Source organism: Macaca nemestrina, chromosome 11, assembly GCF_043159975.1.
Source record: "Macaca nemestrina isolate mMacNem1 chromosome 11, mMacNem.hap1, whole genome shotgun sequence".
In the NCBI taxonomy this organism is placed as follows: domain Eukaryota; kingdom Metazoa; phylum Chordata; class Mammalia; order Primates; family Cercopithecidae; genus Macaca; species Macaca nemestrina.
This window is the reverse complement of record NC_092135.1, coordinates 107856672-107883986: the sequence shown is the minus strand read 5'-3', so window position 1 is coordinate 107883986 and position 27315 is coordinate 107856672. Positions and strand designations below refer to the sequence as shown.

The 27315-nt window shown below is 38.1% G+C and overlaps 1 protein-coding gene across 23 annotated transcripts in view; it reads right to left on the bottom strand.

The window, feature by feature from the left end:
* Positions 1-27315, bottom strand: part of LOC105481129 (unc-80 homolog, NALCN channel complex subunit) — a 231613-nt gene that overhangs the window by 95983 nt on the left and 108315 nt on the right. For 15 of the 23 annotated variants that reach the window (XM_071073882.1, XM_071073881.1, XM_071073880.1 and 12 more), the window contains 6 exons: positions 22876-23047; positions 19869-20002; positions 17760-17925; positions 11704-11907; positions 9642-9742; positions 1108-1308 (listed from right to left, as the gene is read on the bottom strand). In XM_071073882.1, coding sequence (XP_070929983.1) covers positions 1108-1308; positions 9642-9742; positions 11704-11907; positions 17760-17925; positions 19869-20002; positions 22876-23047 — 978 coding nt within the window. The remainder of the gene's footprint in view (positions 1-1107; positions 1309-9641; positions 9743-11703; positions 11908-17759; positions 17926-19868; positions 20003-22875; positions 23048-27315) is intronic. The other 8 variants (XM_071073877.1, XM_071073868.1, XM_011740444.3 and 5 more) reach the window with 5 other exon arrangements.

The following is a 27315-nucleotide window of genomic DNA, read 5'->3' as shown; positions in this document are numbered from 1 at the left end:
AGCCTAATATTGTGCCAACAGAGGGCACATAATAAATGCCTGCTGAAATGAATAGGTGTTATATAAAAATCTCTTTGCAAAACCGCTTGGGAAAAGCAGCTGCAGGGGCGGCCACAACATTCAGTCAGGCATCTTGGCTGTGATGCCTGTTCAGGGGCAGGTGGAAAATTCAGGCCTTCCCTGGCAGGAGCACAGCAGCCCTGGTCACTGTCTTCGTCTCCTGCCAGCTCAGCTGCTCAGGGTAGTTTTCAGAAAAGGGCAGCTGAATACTTGAAAAATGTAATAGTTTCTTGAAGGAATCTCCTTTAGTCTGATTTGACCTAGATGACTCTTTTACTTGGCTGGGAATAGTGGGCCCATTTACGCATATTTTTTAGTACATAGTTGTGTTAGTTTCCTGTTGCTGCTGTAACAAGTGACCACAATCTTCACAGCTTAAAATGACACAAATTTATTATCTTACAATTCTGGAGGTCAGAAGTCTAAAACAGATTGGCAGGGCTGTGATTGCTTCTGAAGGCTCTAGGAGATAATCCATTTCCTTGTCTTCTCTAGCTTCTAGAGGCTGCCAGCAATCCTTGGCTCATGGCCCTGCATCGCACTGACCTCTGCTTTTCTCACAACATTTCCTTCTCTGCCTCTGACCCTCCTGACTCCTTTTTCCACTTATAAGGACCCTTATGATGACACCGAGAACAGCTGGATAATTTAGGACACGCTGCCCATTGTAAAATTTTCAGTCACATCTGCAAAATCTCTTCTGCCATGTGAAGATATTCACAATTTCCAGAGATTAGGATGTGAGTATCTTTGTGGGAGAGGCATTATTCTGCCTACCACAATAACTTATTCATCATCATCATCATCCCTATGCATTCATATTTATTTACAGAGTAAGGCAAAACCTGAGGAAAGATTCCATGTTTACTCATGGACAAAAAGACAAAACATTTGTCTTTCTTGTACATCTCTTCTGCTTTTGTTTAGATGCACACAGACCTGATTGTTACAATTGCATTTGCTTGAAAATTCTTATTTCCAGAGAAGAAATTGTTAGGACATCATGTTCCCTAGTATTGGAATATCACTCAGTGGTCGTTTACTTACTTCTTTCTGTTTCTTGCCCCGGAGAGCCACATTGCTGATGTTGCTGCTTTCCCTCAGAGAGTCCACACTGTCTCCATAGAGTAGCTTAATGGCTCTGACCAGTCGGGCACAGGAGCGGCTGTGGTGCAGGTAGCAGTGGGGATGGCAGTAGTCAACGTGAGTGCAGATGAAACTCTGCTGATTGCACAGCAAGATCATCACCTGGAATACAAGCATTCCTGAGACTCAGCCAGGCAACCTGGGTACAGACAAACTGAACATATCTATGGGGTGGAAGCTGGGAAGTCAGAATGTCAGCTTCCCTGGATGTGTCTTGAAATCGCAATGATCCAATAATTCCCAAAGGAGAACAAAAGTTCTTTATCCCTTTAGCCTTTTGTTCTCCCTCCATTCCTACTTGATAGAAGGATCTCTTTGAAACATTAAAAGGTTAATAGGTCTTCAAAAAATTAAAACAATTATTGTGGAGCGTATGGTTTCCAAATATTCTCAAATGGAGATTCTGAACTTAAAACTAATTTTTTTTCCAGTTCTTATGTTGGGAAAGGAACCAGACGGAAGGGCACAGACTGGTGAGAAATTCTGTCCCAGAGGATCTGGCTAGCCTTTGACAGCTGTGGGACACCTTTAATGCCAGCCCACCCATGTGGGACTTAAAAACATTTCCACTTCTTCTCCTCTGGCCAATAATATTCAACTAGAACTTGAACCTTACTGTACAGTCTCATTTCCACTCTCTGCAAAGTGCTCTTTTTCCTCTGGCTTTTAGAACATTCTAGCTCTTCTCTTGTAGCTAAATCCAAATCAAATCCTCACATCTCCTATAATTCTCCCATTAAAATTACAGAAAGGAATTCAGTTGATTTAAAAGATATGGGTTATTTTAAGATAAAGAATAAAGGCCCTTGCATTTGGAACTTCTTAAGGAGCTTTTCTTAAAAGGCAATAGCATACACAGAGCCACAAGGTCAGTAATAGTGTGCACAGTATCTTCTGAATGCTTCCATCCTTCATGAATCTATAATAGTTCCCACCTTGACAACTAACCGGTGAGGGACTGTGTGCCATATTGAACACAAAGAGAGCACAAAACAAGACGATGTGGGCAAGGCCAATACGTTGATTACAGGCACGTGAGAGATCCTAAAGCAGAGGACCTAGCTAAGCTGTGCCAGAATTCCTGACCCATAAAAACTATAAGATAATAAATGTGTATTGTTTTAAGCCACTAAGTTTGTGGTAATTTGTATGCAGTACTAGAAAATTAATACATTCCCCCTCTAATCATGTATATTTCCTGCAGGAAGTCCACACTGCACACAATTTCCTACAGGAAGTCCACACTGTCCACACACACATATATATATGTTATATAATATATATATTATACACACACACACCCCACACACACAAAGTCAGCTCTCCATATCCATGGTTTCTGTATCCGTGGATTCAACCAACTGCAGATCAAAAATATGCCAAAATATCTCCCCTAAAATTGTGTTTTTACTAAATATGCACAGACATTTTTGGGAATCATTAACAATACAGTATAATAACTACTTATATGGAATTTACATTGTATTAGGTATTGTAAGTAATCTGGAGATGATTTGGAGTATGTGGGAGGATGTACATAGTTTATATGCAAATACTATACCATTTTATATCAAGGGCTTGCTCATCTGTATATCCTGGTATTCATGGGAGGCCCTGGAACCAATTTCCATGGATATCAAGGGATGACTATACACACACACACACACACACACACACACACACACATACACACATGTATACAGGCATACCTTGGAGATATTGCAAGTTCAGTTCCAGACCACCACAATAAAGCAAATGTTGCACTTGAGTGAGTCATACAACTTTTTCTATTTCCCAGTGCATATAAAAATCATGTCTACACTATACCATAGTCTATTAGGTGTGCAATAGCATCATGCCTAAAAAACCAATGTACATACCTTAATTAAAAATTCTTTATTGCTAAAATATGCTAACAATCACTTGAGCCATTGGCAAGTTGTAATTTTTTTTTTTTTTTGCTGGTGGAGGGTCTTGATATTGAGAGCTGCTGACTGATGAGAGAGAGAAGTGGTTGCTGAAGGTTGGGGTGGTTGTGGCAATTTCTTAAATTAGACAGCGAAGAAGTTTGGCCCATTAATTGACTGTTCTTTTCATGAAAGGTTTTTCTCTAGCACGTGATACTGTTTGATAGCATGTTACTCACAGTAGAAATTCTTTCAAAATTGCAATCAACCCTCTACAACCCTGCTGCTGCCTTATCAACTTAATTTATGTAATATTCTAAATTCTCTGTTGTCACTGCAATAACGTTCATAACATCTTTACCAGGAGTAGATTCCATCTCAAGAAATTACTTTCTTTGCTCATCCATAGAGGTACTTCCTCACCCATTCAGATTTTATCATGAGATTGCAGCAATTTAGTCACATCTTCAGGCTCTACTTCTAATTCTAGTTCTCTTGCTAGTTCCACCTTATCTGCAGTTACTTCCTCCACTGAAGTCTTGAATTTCTCAAAGTCATCCATTAAGGTTGGCATCAACTACTTCCAAACTCCTGTTAATGTTGATATTTGATCTCCTCTTGTGAATCACAAATGTTCTTAATGACATCCAGAATGGTTAGTTATTTCCAGAAGCTTTCAATTTACTTTGCCAAGATCCATCACAGGAATCCCTATCACTATCTGTGGCAGCTATACCCCTGAAAAATGTACTTTTTTTTTTTTTTTGAGACAGAGTCTCACTCTGTTGCCCAGGTTGGAGTGCAGGGGCACGATCTCAGCTTAGTGCAAGCTCCGCCTCCTGGGTTCACGCCATTCTCCTGCCTCAGCCTGTGGAGTAGCTGGAACTACAGGTACCCGCCACCATGCCTGGCTCTTTTTTTTTTTTTGTATTTTTAGTAGAGACAGGGTTTCACCGTGTTAGCCAGGATGGTCTTATCTCCTGACCTTGTGACCCACCTGTCTCAGCCTCCCCAAGTGCTGGGATTACCAGCGTGAACCACCGCACTCGGCCACAAAATGTACTTCTTAAATCATAAGACTTGAAAGTCAAAATTACTCCCTGATCTGTGGGCTGCAGAACGGATGCTGCATTAGCAGGCATGAAAACAACATTAATCTTCCTGCACACTTCCATCAGAGCTCTTGAGTGACCAACTACATTGTCAATAAGCAGTAATCCTTTGAAAGAAATCTTTTTTTTTTTCCTGAACAGTAGATCTCAACAGTGGACTTCACATGCTCAGGAAACCATGCTGTGAAACAGATGGGCTGTCATCCAGGCTTTATTTTTCCATTTATAGAGCTCAGGAAGAGTAAATTTAGCATAATTCTTAAGGGCTCTAGAATTTTAGAATGGCAAATGAGCACTGACTGAAACTTCAAGCTGCCAGATGCATTAACCCCTAACAAGAGAATCAGCCTGTTAAGTTTTGCAGCCAGGTATTGACTTCTCTCTAGCTATGAAAGTCCCAGATGGCATTTTTTTCCAACAAAAGGCTCTTCTACATTAAATATCATTTTATAGTATAGCCACCTTCATCAATGATCCCGGTTAGATCTTCTGCATAACTTGCTGCAACTTCTACATCAGTACTTGCTGCTTCACCTTGCACTTTTATGTTATGGAGGTGGCTTCTTTCTTTCAACCTCATGAAGCAACCTCTGTTAACTTCAGACTTTTCTTCTACAGCTTCTTTACCTTTCTCAGCCCTCACAGAACTGAAAAGAGTTAAAACCTTTCTCTGAATTTAGTCCAGACCACTAAAGCTTTCTCCATATCAGCAATTACACTGTTTCACTTTCTTATTGTTCATGTGTTCACCAGAGTAGCACTTTTGATTTCCTTCAAGAACTTTTCCTTTGAAATCATAACTTGGCTGTTTGGTACAAGAGGCCCACCTTTGAGTGGATCTTGGTTTTCAACATGCCTTCCTCACTAAGCTTAATAATTTCTAGTATTTGATTTAAAGTGAGAGACATACAACTCTTCCTTCACTTGAACACTTAGAGGGCATTGTAAGGTTATCAATTGGCCTAATTTCAATACTGCTATGTCTCAGGGAATAGGGAGACCCTAGAAGAGGGAGAGAGACAAGAAGCAGCTGGTCCATGGAGCAATGAGAACACACATTTACTGATTAAGTTCAACATCAATATGGGTGTAGTTCATGGTGTCCAAAAACTGACAATAATATCATCAAGGATCACTGATCACAGATCACCATAAAATTGATAATCATGAAAAAGCCTGAAATATTGTGAGAACTACCAAAACGTGCCACAGAGACACAAAGTGGGCACATGCTCTTAGAAAAACAGCACCAACAGACTTGCTCAATGCAGGGTTGCCACAAACCTATAGTCTGTAAAAAATGCGATATCTACAAAGCACAGTAGAGTGAAGTACAATAAAATGAGGCATACCTGTATACACACAGACATGATACATAAATATACATATTTGAATGCATAAGACAGTGAGGCAGTCAGGATGAAGGGTATGATGTGGAGAGAAAGGATATTCGCTGAGGTGAGGACAATGTGAAGACACACCACATTTCTCCTTGAGGCATTTGCTACATCTTAGGCACAAGTGGCCAAGAAGCTAGGCAGAGCCTTAGGCAATCTCACGGGGGCTAGGAGGTAAAAATTAGAATTTAGAATTACCAAAGAAGGGAGAAACTGAATAGTCTAGATCCTGTAGAGAAATGAGGTCCAAATAAGTCAGACTGACACTGGGTTACAGTTTTCCCTTCTAGGCATTGACTGATTGAGCAGCTAAGAAGAAAAGCAAAGACCAGGTGACAAACAGAGTACAGACTTTGGCAATTTCATTGTGATGGGGAAACAAAAATTGTAGTTCCTGACTCATCAAGAATGAGAGGCCCTGTGACATACCCCAGACTCTCACTGGGAGTCTTGGACATCTTCATATAAAAAGATGTGCGTAGGGGGTGGGGAAGGACAGGCTAGAAATAGTCCAAGTCCAGCTAGTGTAGTCCCTGACTGGACTAAAGTGATCTGCTTCTTTGTTGTCTGCCAGAGGACAGGGTGAATCCTCTCTGGAAAGAGAAAACATCAACTAGAGCTTTGGTGCTTTTTTTAAATTAATAAACTTTATGTTTTAGAGCAGTTTTGGCTTCACATCAGAATTGAGCAGAAAGTACAGAGAGTTCCCACATATACACTGTCCGCATACATGACAACCTCTCCTACTATCAACATTTTGCTTTACAGTGGTACATCTATTAGAATGAACTTATATTGACACAGCATTACCACCCAAAGTCAACAGTTTACATTAGGGTCCATGCTTTGCTTTGTACATTCTATGAATTTTAACAAAAGTATAATGACATGTATCTGCCACTGCACCTCTATAATTTTTTTTATACACCATGTTTAGTCAATATAATTACAAGGCATTTTAGGAGCAGGACCAAGAAGAGTAAAGAAAATAGATTCATATATTGAACTTATTAGCTATGGACCTGATCAAAATGTCTGCACTCCCATGTTTCTTGTGGCACTGTTCACAATAACTAATATTTGGAAGCAACCTAAATGTCCATCAGCAGATGAATGAACAAAGAAAATGTGGTATATATACACAATGGAGTACTACTCAGCCATAAAAAAGAATGAGATCCTGTCATTTCCAACGACATGGATAGAACTGGAGATCATTACGTTAAGTCAAATAAACCAGGCACAGAAAGACAAACATCACATGTTCTCACTTATTTGTGGGATCTAAAAATCAAAACAATCGAACTCATGGATACAGAGAGTAAAAGGATGGTTACCAGAGGCAGGCAAGGGTAATAGAGGGTTGAGGGAGAGGTGGGGAAAGTTAATGAGTACAAAAAATAGAATGAGTAAGACTTACTATTTGATAGCACAATAGGATGACTATAGTCAATAATAACTGTACATTTCAAAATAACTAAAAGAATGTAATTGGATTGCCTGTAACAAAAAGGATAAATGCTTGAGGAGATGGATACCCCATTCTTCTTGATGTGATTATTTCACATTACATGCCTGTATCAAACACCTCATGTAGCCCACAAATATACACACCTACTATGTACCCACAAAAATTAAAAATAAATTTTTTTAAAAAAAAATCTGTGATCAATTACGAATACATCACAATGGAAATTTTAAAATATTTTAACTGAATGATAATGAACATATATCAAGCCTTGTATGATGCAGCTAAAACTGTTTCTAGATAATATTTATAGCTTTAAATTCATATGTTAGCAAAGTGGTTGCAAATCAATTATCTGAGTATCTGTGTCAAGAAGTTAAGGAAAAAAAAAACAAATTAAACTCAAAGAAAAGTAGAAGAAAGTAATAAAGATACCAGAAAATATTAGTAAAACAAAAATTCAACATTCTAAAAATGACAAAATGAAAATCTGGTTCTGGTTCTTTTAAAAGACAAAATAGACAAACTCTTAGAAAGACACTACTAAAAAAAGAAGAGAAGACAATCTACCAATATCAAAAACAATAAATATAAATCACTGCAGATCCTAGAGAATTTAAAATAATCTTAAGAGAATATTTTAAACAATCTTTTTGCTAATAAATTTGAATATTCATATTAAATGAAAAAAATCTCAGCAAAAAATATTAGTTTACCGGAATTGCTCCCAGAAGAAATATAAAATCTAAATGGTCTTAGCTGTATTACATAAATTGAATCTGTAACTTAAAACTCTCCCACAAAGAAATTTTTAGGTTTAAAAGGTGTGATCAGTGATTTCTTCCAAATATTTAAAGAAGAAACAGCACTGCTCTTACACAACGCTTCCAGAGCTGTTTATTTATGGAACACTACACACAAAACTAAAAGGCATTATTGAAAGACATTTAAAGAGGCTCTAAATAAATGGAGAAACAGACATTAGTGGAGTGATCATTTTAAACATTGGAAGATTCAATATCATAAAGATATGATTCATTTAAATTCATCTATGTATTACACTCAAGGCTGCTTTGGAAGTTTTTTTTTTAAATTATTTAAAATAGGGTGATTCTAAATGAATGTGAATCTAGCCAAGAATAGACCATGCCATTGTGAAGGAGAAGAACAACAAAATTGGAGGACCTACATTTATATGAGGAAAAGGAACCAGACACAACATAGTAGTAGCATATGATGCCAATTACATGTATTTCAAAAATAGACAAAATGAATCTATGGTGTTAGAAGGTAGAACGGTGGTTACTGTCAGGGGAGAGTAGCATCTGGTAGAAGACCTGTGTAGGATTTCTTAGGTGTTGATAATGTTTTCTCAACCTGGCAGTGGTTACACAGGTGTATTTACTTCATAAAAATGTACTGAGCTGTATACATAGGTTTTGTATGCTTTTCAGTGGGTAGGTTAGAGTTCAATAAAAAGTTTACTTTAAAACACAGCTGCCTCAGAGATTCTCAAATCAGTCAATTCTGGGGACTGCTTCCATAGTGAAGGTGAGCCACCACACACCCAAGGACCATTACGCACCAGCTAGAGCTCATCTGACTTTCCCAGGAAGTCAGATTAAAATTAGGGTGAGCGGTGACCCCAGTGATGATCCTAGGGATACCCTGCCACTTGTATAACCGAGCTTACATTTCCTTACCATTCTCCTTACTTTTTTTTTTTTTTTTTTTGAGATGGAGTCTTGCTCTGTCCCCCAGGCTGGAGTGCAGTGGCACGATCTCGGCTCACTGCAAGCTCCGCCTCCCGGGTTCATGCCATTCTCCTGCCTCAGCCTCCCAAGTAGCTGGGACTACAGGCGCTTGCCACCATGCCCGGCTAATTTTTTGTATTTTTAGTAGAGATGGGGTTTCACTGTGTTAGCCAGGATGGTCTCGATCTCCTGACCTTGTGATCTGCCCGCCTCAGCCTCCCAAAGTGCTGGGATTATGAGCCACCGCGCCCGGCCCCTTTCTCCTTAACTTCTTTCTTCATGCTCAGCTCGAGTCTTGAACTCTACCCCATGCCCACAGTTTCCTAGGGATCACCTCCTGCCTGTGCCCTCTGGCTCACCCTTGGACACATGGCATTCACCATCTTAGAGTGACCTTGCCCCAGTTTAAAATTTGGTCTAATACATACCCAAGAGCAACACCATGACCTTTCTCAGAATTCGCAGTAACCTGTATAAAACTGATGATGATACCTACGCTGTGTCACTCAGGTTATCTTGACCACTAACCTGGCCTCATGATTTTCCCTGACTTATGGTGACCCACAAGCCAGCCATAACAAAAAAAGCTTGGTCTGAGTTAAGCTTAAGATGAGTACAGTTCAGCAGAATACCAATCCTAGAGAGTGTTGAGATATTCAGCTAAAACATAAGCCCCTGCTTTTTCTTCGAGGCTAGATTGGATTTGATGATTTAGTATAATCTCGTCCTCCCTCCTCAGATCTTTCCCAGGGTCTAAAGAAATTGATCTCAGGGCTCTTTCTGAGATTTCTACTTACATGAAGCCATGACATGTTTCTGTGGTAATTCTCCTCCGTGCCGGCATTACTCATTCCCTCTGGCTCGATGCTGGGCTCGCTTGCACTCCAAGGACTCCCTTCTTCAAAAAAAAAAAAAAAAAAAAAAAAAAATACCAAGAAAGGTTTCAGTGTTCGGTCTCCCTGGAGAGCATGTTGGTATGGTACAGTTGCCCATGCTTCTGAATCCTAGGGCAGACTACCATGGCCCAGTGGGTTACAGGGCATAGCACTGACTTGGAGGAATATTAACAGGAGCTGTCCCCTTCATCACCAGCTGAACTGGCAATTTCAAAGACATTTATGATCTCTGTTATGGTGGCTTCCATTTTGAGAGATGGGAGCAGAGAAGAAAAACAGAGTCAAGTCCTTGAATTGCTGAGATGAGCCAGTTATTGACTGAGTGTGCCCAAATCCATTCCAGACTGACCAGACCTTGCAGGTGTATTTAAGGAGGGACAGCAACCAACCGGCCTCACAGTGACTGCTGTCTCCATTGTTCTGTGACTGCAGCTAGCGCTATTCCTCTAGCCACCAGGTTTTGCTACCACAGCTATGTCAAAGATGGGCAGGTACCTATGAAAAACTAAGGGAATTCGGAAGCAATTATGTCCAACTGTGGACAGCCCTTGTGTCCAAACTCCTCTCTATGGCAAAGTATAAAGGAGATATCTCTCAAAAATTCCCTACTTGGTACACTACATAACAAAGTTTTCCCTCAAACCTACAAAATTTTATAGATCTTTTTAATGACAAAACAATGTCTTCAACCTGGTTATTTTGACTCAGTTGGTCAGGATAAATCGATCAATTTAAATAATTAATTGCAATAGTTTTGCCCCAAGTTAACTGATAATAATGCTCTAGCTTCAGACTTATAACAAAAGAAATCATACATACTTTTTAAAAAATGTCTCCTTAGGAAATAAGCAGAATCTTAAGTAATGCATAAATCAGCTATTTTCAAAGGCGAGGGTGGGTGGATACAGAAGCATTTTCTATTTTAAACCTTCTTTGATGAAATATACTCGGCTTTTATTTCAGCAGACTTGATCGATAATTTATCCACACTTCTTGCTGACTTTTGAAACTACTTACCTAGTAAGGAGAGCTTTCTATTTTGCCTTGCATACAGAGACTGAATGGCAAAGTGAATGTGCTTCAACTTTTACCTAATATTTAATGTTAGGCAGCTGGTGAGTTCTATTTTCATGCCTACTGTATCTTTTGCTTGTCTATTAAGATACTAATTAGGGCCCATATTTTGGACTGCTGTATTTTGGTATTTGGAATTTCTTTAGAGCCTACAATGACAATCTATAACTCTCAGGCTTTGACTGTATATTAAGTTCATTCTCAGGTGTTTGACACATTGTAAGGTCATCTTCTAATTTATCTTTACAGCATCCTTGCATTGTAGGCAAGAATTATTCTCACTGTGTAGTCAGAGAAAACAAATCCCTGAGAAGCTAAATGACTTGTTGAAGATCACTCATTGTCAGGTCTAGACTATCTTAACACTCTGATATTTTGGTTGTTCATATTGTTAAATAGAGACTTTAAAATATATAGAATCTTTAGGTAGTCCTCCCCAAGGGAATTACTACATTTGACATTGAAGGTTCTGATCAAAAGAATGAATACACAAGTATCTGAATTTCAAAGACTGTCCTGGTCATTAAAGTGTTTTCTTTCTCTAACATATACTCCACACCCTTGCTGCTCAAAGTGTGGTCCTTGAATCAGCAGCATCAGCTCCACGAGAAAGCTTGTTAAACATGTAGAATCTCAGATCCCCACCCCAGATCTGCTGAATCAGAATCTGCATTTTAACAAGCCTCTCCAGTGACCTGTATGCACATCAACGCTTCAGCTGCCTTGCTCTAGCAAGGGTAGTATGGTTTTCAGGCTGAATAGCTTGTCTACCCTATGGCTCTGCCCTCCATCTATTTATGTGTAAGAAAATGGACTTCAGCTTGTTTCAGGACTTGGGCCCTGTCTTCCTACCCCCCACGTCCCTGCACACCCCACTCCTCTATGTTACCTAGGTCAGTGACAGTGTCCCTGCTCTGGGACAGCTGCAGCTCCTCAGCCTCAGACTCTGAGTCCTGCCGTGATAACTTGCTGCTCTTTAAGCTGCCGACCCGGCGAATGCTGGACAAGGAACCCCCCTTCTTCACCTGGAAACTGCGGGTTCCTTTAATCTGGAGCAGACGAGAACCTCCTATCCTGATCTTCCTGCTGGGAACTGTATTAAAAGAATAAAATAGGGCTTTTTCCCCCTTAGTGTTCCCCAGCCAGTGTTATATCCATCTCTCCCCAACTTGTCCCTGATCAGCCGCCTCTGCTGGCCTGGATGAGCACTCTGAACAAGGAGCTTCTCCCAAGCCCCCAGTCCTGCAGGACCCACCAGGAAGGGCTGGTGCAGCTTCTTTCTTGGACACAAAGCTCATCGGAACTGGGAACAACCTGCTCTCTTTCTGGCCCAGGTTTCACAAGCATGAGTGTGCCTTTGGGGCAGCATCAACTAGGACTATTAGTACACTTGTATCACAGGATTCCTTGATTCAAGAGAACCACAAACCATTTGCTTTTGCTTTCCTTTCAAAATGGGACTTACAGACTTCTGTAAGCTGTCACGTAAACCCCTTCATTTTGGAATACCTCATTCAGAAATAAGAACCAAAGGTGCTTCTTTCTGCAATAGTCAGCAGTGGCTTCCACTCTGCTCCTCAGAAAAGGCACTAAACAATCTGTTTTCACTCGGGTGAGCATGAGTGTGAAATGGCTTTCTTTTCAATGTACCTAATGATTTCATACTATCCTCCTCTCAGTCAAAAGGCTGGGTGAAATGTGATTCCAAATGGTGCAAACCCCTGAGCCAATCTTATAACAGTCTATGCATACCAAGAAGAATATGCATTATTCATCTTTAGTCTTCTGGAAGAAATAGTAATTAGTGAGGAAAATAAAAGAGTAAGAGAAATGCATTTAAACTTGGAGCCTATCTTTATTTAAATCAACAGTATCCTTATTTCCCATAGTCATATACACACCTTCCTTTTCTTTTGAAGATTTGGTGTTGTCAAACATTGATTTTATAAGGGTGGGATAAAGTAAGTTTTAGGGCTTAAAGTCCATTATCAGGAAGGAGCCAGTTTTATAAGCTTAGCATCTTAAGACATGAACAAGATTTCTTACTAATTGTTTAAGGCACAGTTACTAATATTTTAAAAGTACCAATCAGAAAGTCTGCATGTTAGTTTCAGGTTTCTCATTCACGAGAGAGTTAATATGTGACTGTGATAGAACTTGTATAACTAAAACTTTAGCTAAATGTATACTTTTAACACCATTTAAAGGAGGTCAGAAGACTGTCTCCTGAACAATGTGAAAGTTCTGATTTACTGTTGTGATGGAGAAATAAAAAAATTATCACCATGCAGCTGGTAAAGGCCCCATGGAGCTCCCTGAACACATCTGAGTAGAATTTCACATCTGGATGGAATTTCTTGTGGCACAGTTAGACAAATCCCACAAAGATTATGAACCATAATGCTGCATTTTAATTATGGCACAAAGCACACACTATATTTTTCGATATTATTTTTATGTTTAGTTGAGACTTTATCACCTATCTGAAATACGTTTGAAACAGAATATAATTAAAATTTTTTAATGACTACAAGTGCAATTTCATGTCTAAGTAGATTCAGAAGTACAGAAAATATTAAACAGATAATTCTTAGATTTTTACAGAGGTACACACTAATATTCTTTGCCCAATTTTATGACACTTTTTGGCCTACAGATGCAGCAAAATAAACCCAAATTAATGTAATCAGAAAGAAATTTAATTTTGAGAGCTTGTTCCACCAAAAAGGATAGTTGGAGATATCCTATAGCACTGAAAAATTACAGTTCAGAATTGTGGCATTGGTTATTTACAAGGGGCACAGCAGTTAGAATTTATATTTGGTATTGTACATGAAAAACATCAGTTGAGATTGTGCAGCATTGAATTGTAGCCTTTATCTCCATGACAACAAGAACTAGTATAAAAGTGAAACAAATCCATCTAAATTGGATAAAACATCTTTGGCCTTTTCTTTCACCTTACATTGTATCAATTAGCAAGTTCTGTTGGCTGTATATTTCAAAATATCATAGGATTTTGACAGCTCCATCCCCTTTTCCCTGGACTAATGTAACTACCTAACTGCTTCACCTTTCCCTCTACTCCATAGATTGAGTCATCTTTTAAATGCATAAATCATAAATACACACTTTATATCACATTTCTGGTAAAACCTACCAACAACTCTGATGCACTTAAAACAGAATTAAATTTCTAACCACATCTACCAGACCCTGTTTGCCCTTTGCATTACATTTCCGACCCATCTCCTACTATTCTAAATAATTATTTCAGTTGAATTTTTCCTGGTAGAATCTGAATTGTCCTCAGGGTGTTTATTTCAAGAACTGGCATTTTCAGGTTTTATAAAACCAAATGGTATAAAATTTTAAAAACTGTAATTAGCAGTGGCTCTATTGTCTTCATTTTCACATAGGCTTCAGTAGCTGACAGCTTGTCAAATGGATTAAGGAATATTTAGGAATCTTTGGGAAGATTTTTGTCAACTGATTAAGGACATTTTATGGAGATATATATATAATAGCTCCAGTTTTCCATTCTTTATTAAACAACTTTCATATATTAACATAACCATTCTGTGAGTAGAAAAAATATTGAGCATTTGAGTGTTGAAATATTAAGCCAATTTACATAAATAATAATCATCAAATTAAAGTGTTCTTAAAATTAATCAGATATTTTATTTTATAAAATGGTGTAAAATTTACTCTGCTGAAGTTTAATCGTGTAGTATTAGTAATTATCTACTATCTTAAATACAATTAGCATAATAACTTTGAATGACAAAAGATTGCCTTCTAAATTAAAATCTCTTTGGGATATGTTTAAAAGAGAGAAGCTTCTCATCACATGCAGTATAATTGTCTGAAGTAAGTAATATTTGAAAAAATATTGATTTGATACTTCTTCATCCTCAAAAATCGCTCAAGATTTGACTTATCCTTCCTGCAACATGGCCTCTTTGGGCCATAAATTCAATAGAATATGATATATGATTATCTGTATTTTAAGAATGTTGTGACATTTTGATCTTGAACTATTCAAACTTTTCCCAATGTATATCTATTCCCTTTAAAATATTTTTTGTTTTCTCTACACAGGGCTATTCCTTCTAAGAATCATTCATTCGTTGTTATCCAAAATTTATTGACTCATTGTCTGTAGGATGCTAGAAAACACTTCAACACATAAAATAACCTTTGACTCTTCTAGCAAATGTGCAGATGTTCTTTTAATTGAAATTCACTGGAAAAACATGGAAGGGCAATGGAATTTTTAAAATGGCAAAATCAAATAGTGAAGTTGGCAGTTTAAAGGAGGCCCTAGAGGGCAACTTAAAACTTTGCAATCTTTAGTTCATAGTTAGGATTTTCTATGTGGGTTCTAATCTAGATGCTCACGATGTATATTTAAAAACCCAACAACAGCTATTTATTGTGTACCTACAATTCACCAGGTATTAAGTTTACACTTCACTTGCATCGTCTTATTAAAAGTTTTCAACATCACAATGCAGTAGGTGTTAACCCAGTTTTACAGAAAAGAGAACTGTGTCTTAGAAGGTAAATAACTTGGACAAGGCCACATAGTGAGTTACTATATTTCACCCATTTTAAGTTGTTCACATTTTAACATATCTGGAAATCAGTATTTGACATGCAAGAGATGACATCTTATGATCACTTGCACCAGGTAGCAGTTGTGACACCTTTGTTATTGCTTGTCTGTGTGAAAAATGTAAAACACCAGCAAAAAGATAAACAGAAAGACAGGATCTTTTAACCCTAAGGAACAAAGTGATAGTGAGGGGTAGGTGGGTGTGTGAGGTGGTAAGTCAGATGTGTTTAGCAACATTCCTTAAGAGGGACTAAAGGTGGGCTAACTTCATATGGGTGCAAGTTGGCTTAAGTAATTAGCACAAAAAGCTTTACTCCTTTTGTGAATCCGTCTAAGAAACGATGCATCACTAACATTGTGATGGCACAGAGGACGTTATCATATATAGAAACATAGACATTAGATAACTGTGAGTTGAAAAGTAATTAAGAGATTTAAACTCTGAGTTGACGATGGTTTACAAAAACTTTAACCAGTTTTTATATATATATATATATATATATATAGGATTGCATGAGAATTATATATAGTAATAATAATAATAATAATAATAATAATAATAATAATAATAAACATCTAATTAGGTCTGAAAGTCCTTTTTCAATAAGAATAAAAGACAAGCAGCTGGGCGTGGTGGCTCATACCTGTAATTCCAACACTTTGGGAGGCCGAGGCAGTTGGATCACCTGAGGTCAGGAGTTTGAGACCAGCCTGGCCAACATGGTGAAACCTTGTCTCTACCAACAATACAAAAATTAGGAAAATGTGGCACATATACACCATGGAACACTATGCAGCCATAAAAAGGATGAGATCATGTTCTTTGCAGGGCCATGGACGAAGCTGGAAACCGTCATTCTCAGCAAACTAACACAGGAACAGAAAACCAAACACTGCAAGTTCTCACTCATAAGTGGGAGTTGAGCAATGAGAAACATGAACATAGGGAGGGGAACATCACTCACCAGGCCCTGCCACGGGGTGAGAGGCTTGGGGGGGATAGCATTAGGAGAAACACCTAATGTAGATGACAGGTTGATGGGTGCAGAAAACCACCATGGCACGTGTATACCTATGAAACAAATCTGCACGTTCTGCAAGTGTATCCCGGAACTTAAAGTATTAAAAAAAGACTTACGGACAGAGGGACAAAAACATGCATGACCAAATTAGGCCAAGGTGTGTATGTGCATGCAAGTGGGTGAATTTAAGTTAATTATAATGGAAATGATATGTACAGATGGAAAATACTGAACTATTTTTAAAATACCACTGTCTAGAAAACATTCTTAGCCAGGCCAAAAGAAATTCTGTAAACGCTGTAACACTTTTTTCTTAAATAACATGGTTCCATAAATAACTTTTCTAGGTCATTCTTATCTACTGAAAAAATTCCAAGCAACCTGTAGGCTGACTATATTACTAGAAGACTTATAAGGTAGTCTCCCATTTAAAAAATCAAATATAAAACCTTCACATCTGGTTAATATCTGGTCTATTGCATGGTTATGGAACTTGTTCTAATGTGCATTTAGCAATGCAGAAAGACTGTAGCTGTTCTTTCTCTCTTCATAGTTTCATAAAAATGATTAAATAAGCCTAGTGCTTTATTAATTGATGAGATTAGCCCTACAAGTGTTTAGCAGAGGTGTAGTTTTTAAAACAAGATTCTGTTTACCAAATTAGTTTTACATTAAGTAATGGTCCCCAAGAATTTGGTACGAATGGATGCCATTGATGTTAAGATAATTGAGAAATATAATATTATTTTTTCTCTTTTTATTATGTTTTACATTTTAACAAAAGCATATTAGGAAAATTAAAAAAAATACAAAAATTAGCCGGACGTGGCGGTGGGCACCTGTAATCCCAGCTACTGGGGAGGCTGAGGCAGGTGAATAACTTGAACCTAGGAGGCGGAAGTTGCAGTGAGCCGAGATTGTGCCACTGCACTCCAGCCTGGGAGACAGAGTGAGACTCTGTCTCAAAAACAAACAAAAAAACAATAAAAGACAAGCTAAGTGATAAGAGAGTATTATGTAAAAGTTCAATTGGGAGTATTTTTCTTTTCTTATTGGTAAATAAAATAAGGGTTCATCTTACAGCTTTAATGGAATAAGGAGAGTTTCTGAGCTGGAATTGGAAGCCAGGCTTCTCTGACTGCCGAGACCAACTTTTAACAAGCATGATTTTCCATCATAAAGCCTACACAGTCAGTACTGTAGGGAGTTAACAATTTGGGGACACAATTTTGTAGTTTAGACCCCAGTGCAAATATCCTATGAGAAACCCTGAAACATGAAGGAGTCTTTGTGTTTCCATACCTTTCTTCTCCTCGACTCCTGCATCTGATTTGAGAGTGTGGCTGCTGCTGTGGAGAGAATCTTTTGAGTCTTCGTTCTCGTCCAGGACCCCAGCAAAACTGATCTTCCTCTCATATCTGTGCCGATCCAACTCGGGATCCAAACGAAGTCTGCAGCTCTCCAAGTCCTAAAATGCCAGTAAGGAGCACGTGAGTGCTGGCATCTCCCCGGCACTGCATTGCTCTGGCGGCAAGCCTCCCTCCATTTTGAATTATACGCAACTGCGCTTAAACAGCCAGATTCCTTTATCTGCTGCTAATTTTAGATTGTGACCATGCAAAGCTATTCTAGACTTTAAAAATAAATAAAATATTTCCTAATTCATAGTATTTTTCCCCTTTTCCTCACATGCTTTACCTTCCAAAAGCATAGGCCTTGATCCAAATCCACAACTATCTTCCTTACCTTCTAACTCTTTGTCCACAGTTTTGGCTGTATCTTTGGCCTTTATCTTTTATTTAAAAATCACGCATCAAGCATGGATGTGTTAGGTACTGAAGGATAAATAAGGAATTTTTTTAAATCTCTAAAGAAGCTCAGAATCCCAAGATAGAAACTAAGAAGGCAAACAAGTGATAAACTTTAAGACTGAGAGTAGGAGCTCAGAAATCAGGCTCGGAACTGTGCTCGACAGAATAATAGCTCCCCAAAGATGCCCTAATCCCTGGCACCTGTGAATACGTTGCCTCACATGGCAACAAGGATTTTGTAGATGTGATTAAGGCTAAGGACTTAAAGATTGGGAGATTATTCTGAGCTAGCTAAATGGGCCCAATCACAAATCCTTAAAAGTGGAGAGCCTTTTCAGGCTGCAGTCAGCAGAAGCTGTGGCTATGAAAGGAAGATGAGAGAGATACCATGTTTCTAGCTACAAAGATGGGGGGCCGGGCGCGGTGGCTCACGCCTGTAATCCCAGCACTTTGGGAGTCCAAGGCAGGCGAATCACGAGGTCAGAAGATTGAGAGACCATCCTGGCTCCAACGATGAAACCCCGTCTCTACTGAAAGTACAAAAACTTAGCCGGGCGAGGTGGCGGGCGCCTGTAGTCCCAGCTACTCGGGAGGCTGAGGCAGGAGAATGGCGCGAACCCGGGAGGCGGAGCTTACAGTGAACCGAGATCGCACCACTGCTCTCATGCCTGGGCGACAGAGCAAGACTCTGTCTCAAAAAAAAGGAGGAGAGGAGGTGGATTGTGGATTGTAAAATTTGCTTAAATGGTAACACATAGATTGTTTACGTTATGATTGCTCTGGGAGAGTGCCATAAGTCTTATGTGAACCGAGAAAGGAAAAAAATGAGTTAGTCCAGTTCCTCAGCTCCAGCTGGATGATGCCTGTGATGACCGAACCACTGGAAACTTGGTGCCCCTGAGGGAACTAGGAGTGAAGGAAAATTGGCTCCAAGGTGTGCCCCATGCCACACACTCTGTGAATGCGCCTGGTTCTTGTGTAGTATTTCTATTTATATCATTGGTTAAACAAATCAGGCCCTCATGGTACACACCACACATGAGTGTATATGCATGCACACACATGCATGCACACACACACGCATGGTCTTATTTCTGTCTATCCATAATCTATAGGAAATGCTACAGAAATAACAATGTACGTTTGGGGATGTTTAGACACTAAATACTGGAGTACTTTCAACCATAATTTAAATGAGAACACTCATTAAGAAGCAAATTTTTATACAGATTTATGAGAAGTTGGTATAAAAAATTTATTGGTGAGTTCTGGAAAATATTAGCCATAAAACTCCTCATATTTTCAGAGTAAAGGAAGCTAAAAGCTCCTAGATATTCCCAGCATAATTGATAATGATCAATGAAACACTATATCCAGTAGGACAACCTTCACTGATTTCTAGATCAACTTTGGAGTTATTATTATTTGTAATGAGGAAAAAAGCATTTCTTTTTATGTTTCAAAATCCCTTGGTTGAATTTTTAAAATTATGTGATACATTAGCCATGGAACATTTAAGAAAACTGTGAATCTTGGAAACCCAGACACACGCCTGGCCTCACCAAGTAACCTGATTATTAACATGCATGCTTTAACTTACCACCATAGGCTCAGTGCGAGGTCTGGGCAGGCAAGAAAAGGTCTCTCGCAGGAAGGTGGTAATCTCCAGAAGAAGCTGACATGCTGCCATCTTCAAGGCAAAGGGGCAACCGCATTTAGAGGGGTTCACAGTACCTGTGAAATGAAAGTGTTCTTTCATAAGGAGACAAATCAACAAAAAATACAGAAATGCATAGTTTGATGGACATAGCTACACATGTGTAAAATCAAATTGAATATGAGAATGTTACCTATATATGTCCAACATTCAATTACATATGAGGACTTCATCTATATCTATGTAAGTTCAATTTACCTATTCCCTTTAGCATGATTTATGTACTACCATAAGCATCTCTCTTCCTCCATTTTGCAAATTCTACAGAGTGCTTCAGTATTAAAATATCGAACAAGTAGAACTAAATTATTTTCCTTAAAGCATCGTAGAGTAACAAAATGCAGCTCCAACTGAACTAGAATAGCTTTTAATGAAAACAGAAATGGGAGGTAATCTCGCAAGATTTCTACGCTGCTCTTCAATCAGATTTAGACTATGCATATGGCAGTGAACTAGATTTGGAGCTACAAAAATTCTGCCAGCTCATTTTATGAGGGATGTCTGTCTTGCTGTTCTGAGGGCAGTGAAGTTGTTTCAGCTCTAGTTCAAATGTGTTTCTGCAACATAGACAAGACATACTTACTGGATCACACATATCATACAGTTTGTGCAAGCTAGCCTGTCAAATTAAGGCATAGCTATACTAGAAATGTACAAATATTCTCTTTTGCTCTGAAGAATATTGACCTTTGAATTAGTAAAGCATTGTATCCACTAGAAGCCAACTAATAGTTTTTGCTCTAAAGATAGATAATGGCCACAGTAACGCCATAGTGATTTTTTAAATTCTCAGAATTAGCTCTCAGATATGTGTCATCACAACTGATGGCACAGGATGATGCAGAAATATATTGATTAAGTGTTCAGAAAAAATCAGAGCCATGTAGAATTCCTTCTCTTATAAAACAAAGGAAATGGTTGTCTATTTTAAATAATCAAGTCATCAAGCAATCACAATACCATTACATATGAACAGTCCTAAAAATATCTCTAAAATGTTTCCTGGATATTAAGCTTTCTTAATTGAATAGAATACAAACTTCATGATTTCATTTGAAAATAGGTGGAAATTATGGTCTTTCTGTAGAATTTAAGCTATTGTTTTCTCAGGAAAACCATTTTCTCTCCCGAGTTAATTTGTTGCTGGGGACTTTGCCTCTCATCAAGAATGGAAAAGACAAGCTTCTGTAGAATTTCCAGCCCGAAAGTTGCTTGCACCATAATTAGCCTTTAAATGCAAGATGAACTGTGTATTGACTTGAAAGTGGAAGTAAAAATCAGACATATCAATCTTATATATGTCTTATAGGGGCTATTTGACTAAATATTGTCTGGATATGCAACACTTTTTTAAAAATGATTGAACACTAGACATTCAGTATAGACTTTTGGGTCTGTCTTTTCACTCCTAAGGTTATCATCCAGGCTTTTCTTACCAGTCCTGTAGACAATGAGCTTAGTCTTAGTCTAGGCTCTTTCATGGCTATCATATTAAATATCCTGTTTTAATAAACAAGGATTGAGTTCTACCTAGTCTCAACAAAAAGCTAATATTCTAGGCATAACATACTGGTAAACGACACTTATGCAGTCTAATGGGGATTCAAGTTGTTTTGGCCTATAAGGATGCATGCATTTAATGTTGCTTCAGCTTCTCTCTGTTCTGAAGGCCCCCCTGGAAGTTCCAGGGTGGTTTAGAATGCCCTCTGGCTAGATGGGTCTTATGGTGGGCCTTCCCTAGGTTCTGTGATTGCTGGATAAACCTCATTGTAAGATAGTTTAGGCTATTGTAGATATTTTGGGGGCCAACCTTCATTATTAGGCTGAAAGACTGACATAACAATCTGGTGTTTTGTCAATGGCTACGTCAAGAAGATTTGCTCTGATTTGATAAGGTCTTAGAAGGGGCAACATGATTTAAAAAATGCAAAAAAAAAAAACACTTTGGAAGGAACATGGAAGGGAAGATCATAAGAGTTTTCTTTGATTATTATTCAGTCCTGCCTAATGTTACACTCCATCCATTCTTTTACATTTCATGACTGCAATGATGCAGTAGGTCTGAATCACCTAATGAAGGACAACTCTTAACATGTAGTCAGGGAACTTGAATTTCAAACCACAGGGGAAGATCAGAAGGAAGAGATCTCAATACGTTCACCATATAAAGATACTAATTCCATAACTATAACTGGAATTTTGTATTCCATAAAAGGCAGTGGTACATATACACAAAAGCTTGTATGGTATAGAACACATGTATACACAAAATGATGTTGAAGAAGGATATAATAGGAATCCTTTTGTCTCTACTTTTCTATGATGAGATTCAGTTCCAAATTTAATAAATAGGTACAGTACAGCAGACATTCATAGTTCTAGCAACCTCTGAATATTTTAATATTTCAGTGTGTCATGTTAAATACTATAATATACTCTGTTTAAAATTTTCAGTATTTTACTGATTTGGAAAATCATATTCAATTTTATTTCGTCTGATTTTGTTTCCTGGAGCAACAACAACAACAACAAAAACACACAAAAAAACACAAAAGAAACACAAAACCTGAAAAATTCTCTTCTAGGACAGTAAATTTTCTGCAACTGTAGTCTTTCAGAGATGTTTTCTCAGAGAAGTCAAATACCAATATTTGTATAATAGCAAGAGTCAAAGATGAAAAGTAATAAATGTTCCATCTTGCCTGCACCTCCTTGCCCCTGTCTGTCTTCTCTTTCTGGTTCTTGCCTTGTCTCTGTGTGGCTTTATGCACATGCTTTACACCATGCACAGGGAAAAGGGGATAAGGCGCAGTGGGAAGACATGGGGAGGTGGTAAGAATATGAAGGAGAAAAGAGAAGTATTAAGTGCTCCTAAAGCAGAGGTTCTTACAAGCAGGGGTTCTTGTAGTAAAGGGAGTCTCCTTACTGTCATCTAAAAAGTCTTCCTCCTCATCCTCCTTTCTAAGTCTCCTCTTGGTCTCCTCATCGTAAATGAGACCCAGAAGGTTGGCTGGGCTCTCACTTTCCCCATGGCACAGCTCATTCAATCGGACGCCAATTGCCTACAATGGGAAGGAAAACAATGAAACGGCACAAACTAAGTCAAACTCTAAAATAGGCTCTCACATTACAGCAGACATAAGCAACCAATTAATGAGAATTATTTCCAGCATAAGCCTCTTCTGTATGCTACAGTGTTGTTTCCACCATATTTGCCAGTATGGAAACCAGATATGGAAGAAATGACTATCCCCAAGGTCATCCAGTCTAAAGATTTATAAAAACTAGGATGACACCTTTGTATATTTGTACAAAAGTTTTTCTGAAAATATTTCCATTTACTCAAAGGTTATTTATTTTATAGATATGATAAAAGGGAGTACACAGTTGCTTTTAATGGAGGATTTTGTTGCAGTAAAACATCAGAAGGCACAGTTCCTCAGAGTGCTTCTGATTATGCTATTTTTAATGAGAATGTCACTGTCACGCTAATGAGTTTAGAAGTTGGCCAGAATTCTGTTGCTGATTTTTTTTTCTATATGTCATTATATATGTACTTATTGGCTTCTTTTATAGACTTTGTTCCTCTTTCCATAATACTCTATGAATTAATAAGAAATGCTAAGTTTTCTTTTGGTAGACTGCCCAACAACATTAGAAATATGACTCTTAATAACTCACCACATGGACAAGATTGGTTTTTACATGGTATTCTTAGAACTAACATCCTTGCTATCTGTTATTGAATCATCAGGCACTACTGTCTGGTTTATCAAAGGAATTTTCCACAAGAAGAGACAAAAAACACTATTTCTATCTAATTTATTTTATTTCCAATTATACACTGCATGCAACAATGGAAGAGACACAGGCTCAGGAGTGAGAGAGAAAAAGTTAAACAGATCACTGAACTTGGGGTTTGACAATTTGGACACTCTCTGTTTAAGTAAGAGCAAAATTCCAGCTAACTTTCTTCTTTCTTTCTGTATCATACTTTGCAAATATTTAGAAAAGTTACTAAATTCTCAGCAAGTAAGAAAATACACTTACTACTGAAAACAAACATGCTCAAGCTCTCTAAGTGAAGATTATGCTCATAACTCTTTAAATGAAAAGACGTTTTTGAATGTTGTAGATATCTGGAAACAAAAAGTCTCCCTAAACTCTGGAATTAAGTGAGGAGCTAAAAACCAGGAAGCAAAAACCATACCAAGGAGAAAGCAGTATAGAAAGCAGTATGTGGGATTCTAAAATTTTAGCTGCTAACTGGGTAAGTTTTAAGCAAACAAAACAAATTGTAAAAACAAAACCACCACCACACCAAAAAGCCTTATCCTGGTGCTGCTATTTTGGAGATCCTCTGTTAAGGAGGAGACATGCAATTATGAGTCTGGAATGGAGCCAACAAACTAAATAGTGAGACTCAAAGGGGAAAAATGTCTACATTGACCATTCCAGGATGTTGTAACTAAGCAACTTAAATTAAATCCACAGTTTATAAAGCTTAAAGGGCTGCTCAAAAAATGAACTTGTCTGGTATAATACTGTATGTCTAAATAATAATTTATATCTCTATTTCTCATCCAAAGCTAGAATAATGCCTCAGGGCTATGTTTTTTCGTCTCTTCCTTCATTCATCAAATATTTATTAAGTGAGGTAATTTGTTAGGTATTAAATACAACATAAAGTTGAGTAAGTTGTTAGAGTACATTAGTACCTTTGTTTAATGTGCCCTGGTAAATTATAAGCCCACATAAGAAAGATTCCTATTTGGCAAATAGGAAGGCTAGAAGGGCTGGGAGGTTTGCCCAAGGTCGCTCAGCAGGATTCAAACATAGGATGTCTGACTATCTATGCCTGTGTTCTTTCTTTCTTTCTCTCAATGAGCTTACAGTCTATTGAGGGATGTAATAACATAACAAAACAACTAATTAAGTGGCTAAAGAGACTGGAAACACTTTATTAGCTCATAAGATAGATTAAATTCATATCAGAGAGGGAGAGGGTCGCGGAGCTGTGGGACTGGAAAACTACATTTTGGGTACAACATGCACTACTCGGGTGATGGATGCATTAAAATATCAGAATTCACCGCTGTAAAATTAATCCATCTATGTGGTCAAAAACTGCTTGTACCCCAAAAGTCATTGAAATAAAAAAAAATAAAGAAATAAAGATAAAATTTAGTTCAGAGAACCACAGAAAATCTCACAGAAGGTCTCAAAGTTTGTAGACTTTGACAAATTGGTGTTTTGACTGATGGAGAATGGGGAGAGTAGACATTCGAGGAGACGGTCCTGAAAGATTTATGTTCATGGAAATGCACCATGTGCTCAGAGACTGCCAGAGGGGCCACTGAATTGAAGTTCAATTTTGAAGGAGGAAATAATGTACAGGAAGGCTGAAAAGGTAGATTTGGATCAGATCCTACAGTTCTTGAAGTTGAACTTCATTTTACATTCTTGAGAAGGATGAAAGGTAGTTTCTGAGTGGGGGAAGTAACCTGATCTCTCATTCCAGGGACATTGTACTAGCTGCCCAGGAATGCTGAGACAAGTATGGACTCTGCTTTCAAAAATTCATGTCAGAACCTATTATTATTGAACATATAGTAGGAGGAAAGTATTTAAATACATATTCTTTGGGTACATTGACTCATTTGAGTTAATCACCCATAATCTTGGAATGGTTTGAGTGAAGGTCATGGAGAGGGAAGTGATGCCAGGCTAAGCAGTTTGGGTTTTATTCTGAGGGAAAAGGAGGGCCACTGAAAACATTTTAAGTGAATCAGAAACACACTATAATTTGCATTGTAGCCTAATCACTCTGAGAGCAGTTTGGAGAATGAATTAGAGGCGGCAAGTCTGGAGGCTGGGAGATCAGAATGAATGTCATATCTTGGGTGGGCTGGGCTATAGGAAGAACTTTTCACTGAGATTGTGTAGGATGCATTAAATGAGAGGAGACTGTGAGGAGAAGACCAAATAGGAAAAAAGTTTAATCATCCAGATGAGAAGTCATGGAATCAGACCTAAGGGGCTTCAGTGACACGGAAGAGGTGGGATCAATAGGGGAGGAGATGGGGATATGCTCAAAGGTTGGCATCTCAGATGACGGTGGTGTCAATAAGAATAGAAAGCTCAGAAGGGTTGTAGGTGGCAATGTGTTTACTTGAGGAGAAGGGTTTTATTTTGGAAGACTGAGTTCTAGTATATTAACTGAATGTTTCCAAAGTGCAGCTGGCAATGTGGGCCTGGGATCTGAAAATTGCTATGGTTAGGGAAGTCTGTACTTACGGGTTATAGTTGGAAATATAAAAATAAACGTAACCCTAAAGTAAATTATATAGGAAGAAATTAAGAGAAATCCTGGAGAATATCTGTTTATGAGGAGGGAGGAGACAGAGGACTAGGAAAGGACACAGAGAATTAGGCACAGAGATGCAAGGAAACTCTGGAGCATAATGGTTTCAAAAAGACAAAGATATGTGCAGTTGGCAGTGTCAAATGCTGCAAGAAAGTCAGAAGACACTTCTCCTGAAAACACCTGTTTGTGAAATCTCTCGGTCACAATCTCCCTATAAACCTGAAACTCTCAAATGCGCAGCACTTCATGGTTTTCCCCTCCTGAAGGAAGCCAATGGGATTATCAATTGTGACTGTTGTTTCAGAGAAGCCTTTCAATAAGACCTTCCTTGAATGAGATACGTAATAAATGAGGGGCTGAAACATCTCTCCACATTAAAGAGATTATTGGTGTCTCTATGTATCTCATGATATGCATTTCATTGACACTGCTTGACTTGTATAAACTCTTGTGCTGTTAAAACCAAATATAATTAAATGCAGGATAAGTACTATGGAATCACATAATAACTTAGCTCAATTATTTACAAAAACAGATATTACATAGGAGAAACTGTGTCTTCTCATATATATAATGTGCAATAGAAGCCTGAAAAGGGCAGTGCTAAGTCTTGATCATCGACATTAGCATTAATAAAGTGTTCTACTCCATTGTATCATATGTACATATAAATACACACACACACACACACACACACACACACTCATGTATCCTTTTAAACAGGATGTCTTTATATAGAAAATTAAACAGGATGTCTTTATAAGAAAATCCAAAGAACAGCAAATGAAGTAAAGACTGATACACTTGTAGAAAGACTGCACATATACTGAATACAATTCATGCCTTTTGAATAACTCAGGCACTTCACAAAAAAGATGTGGGTAAAACTGGAGGAAGAATACCCTCAGTTGGTAAGCACATTGGTAGACACATTCAGCTGAATTATTAACAGAAATTATAATA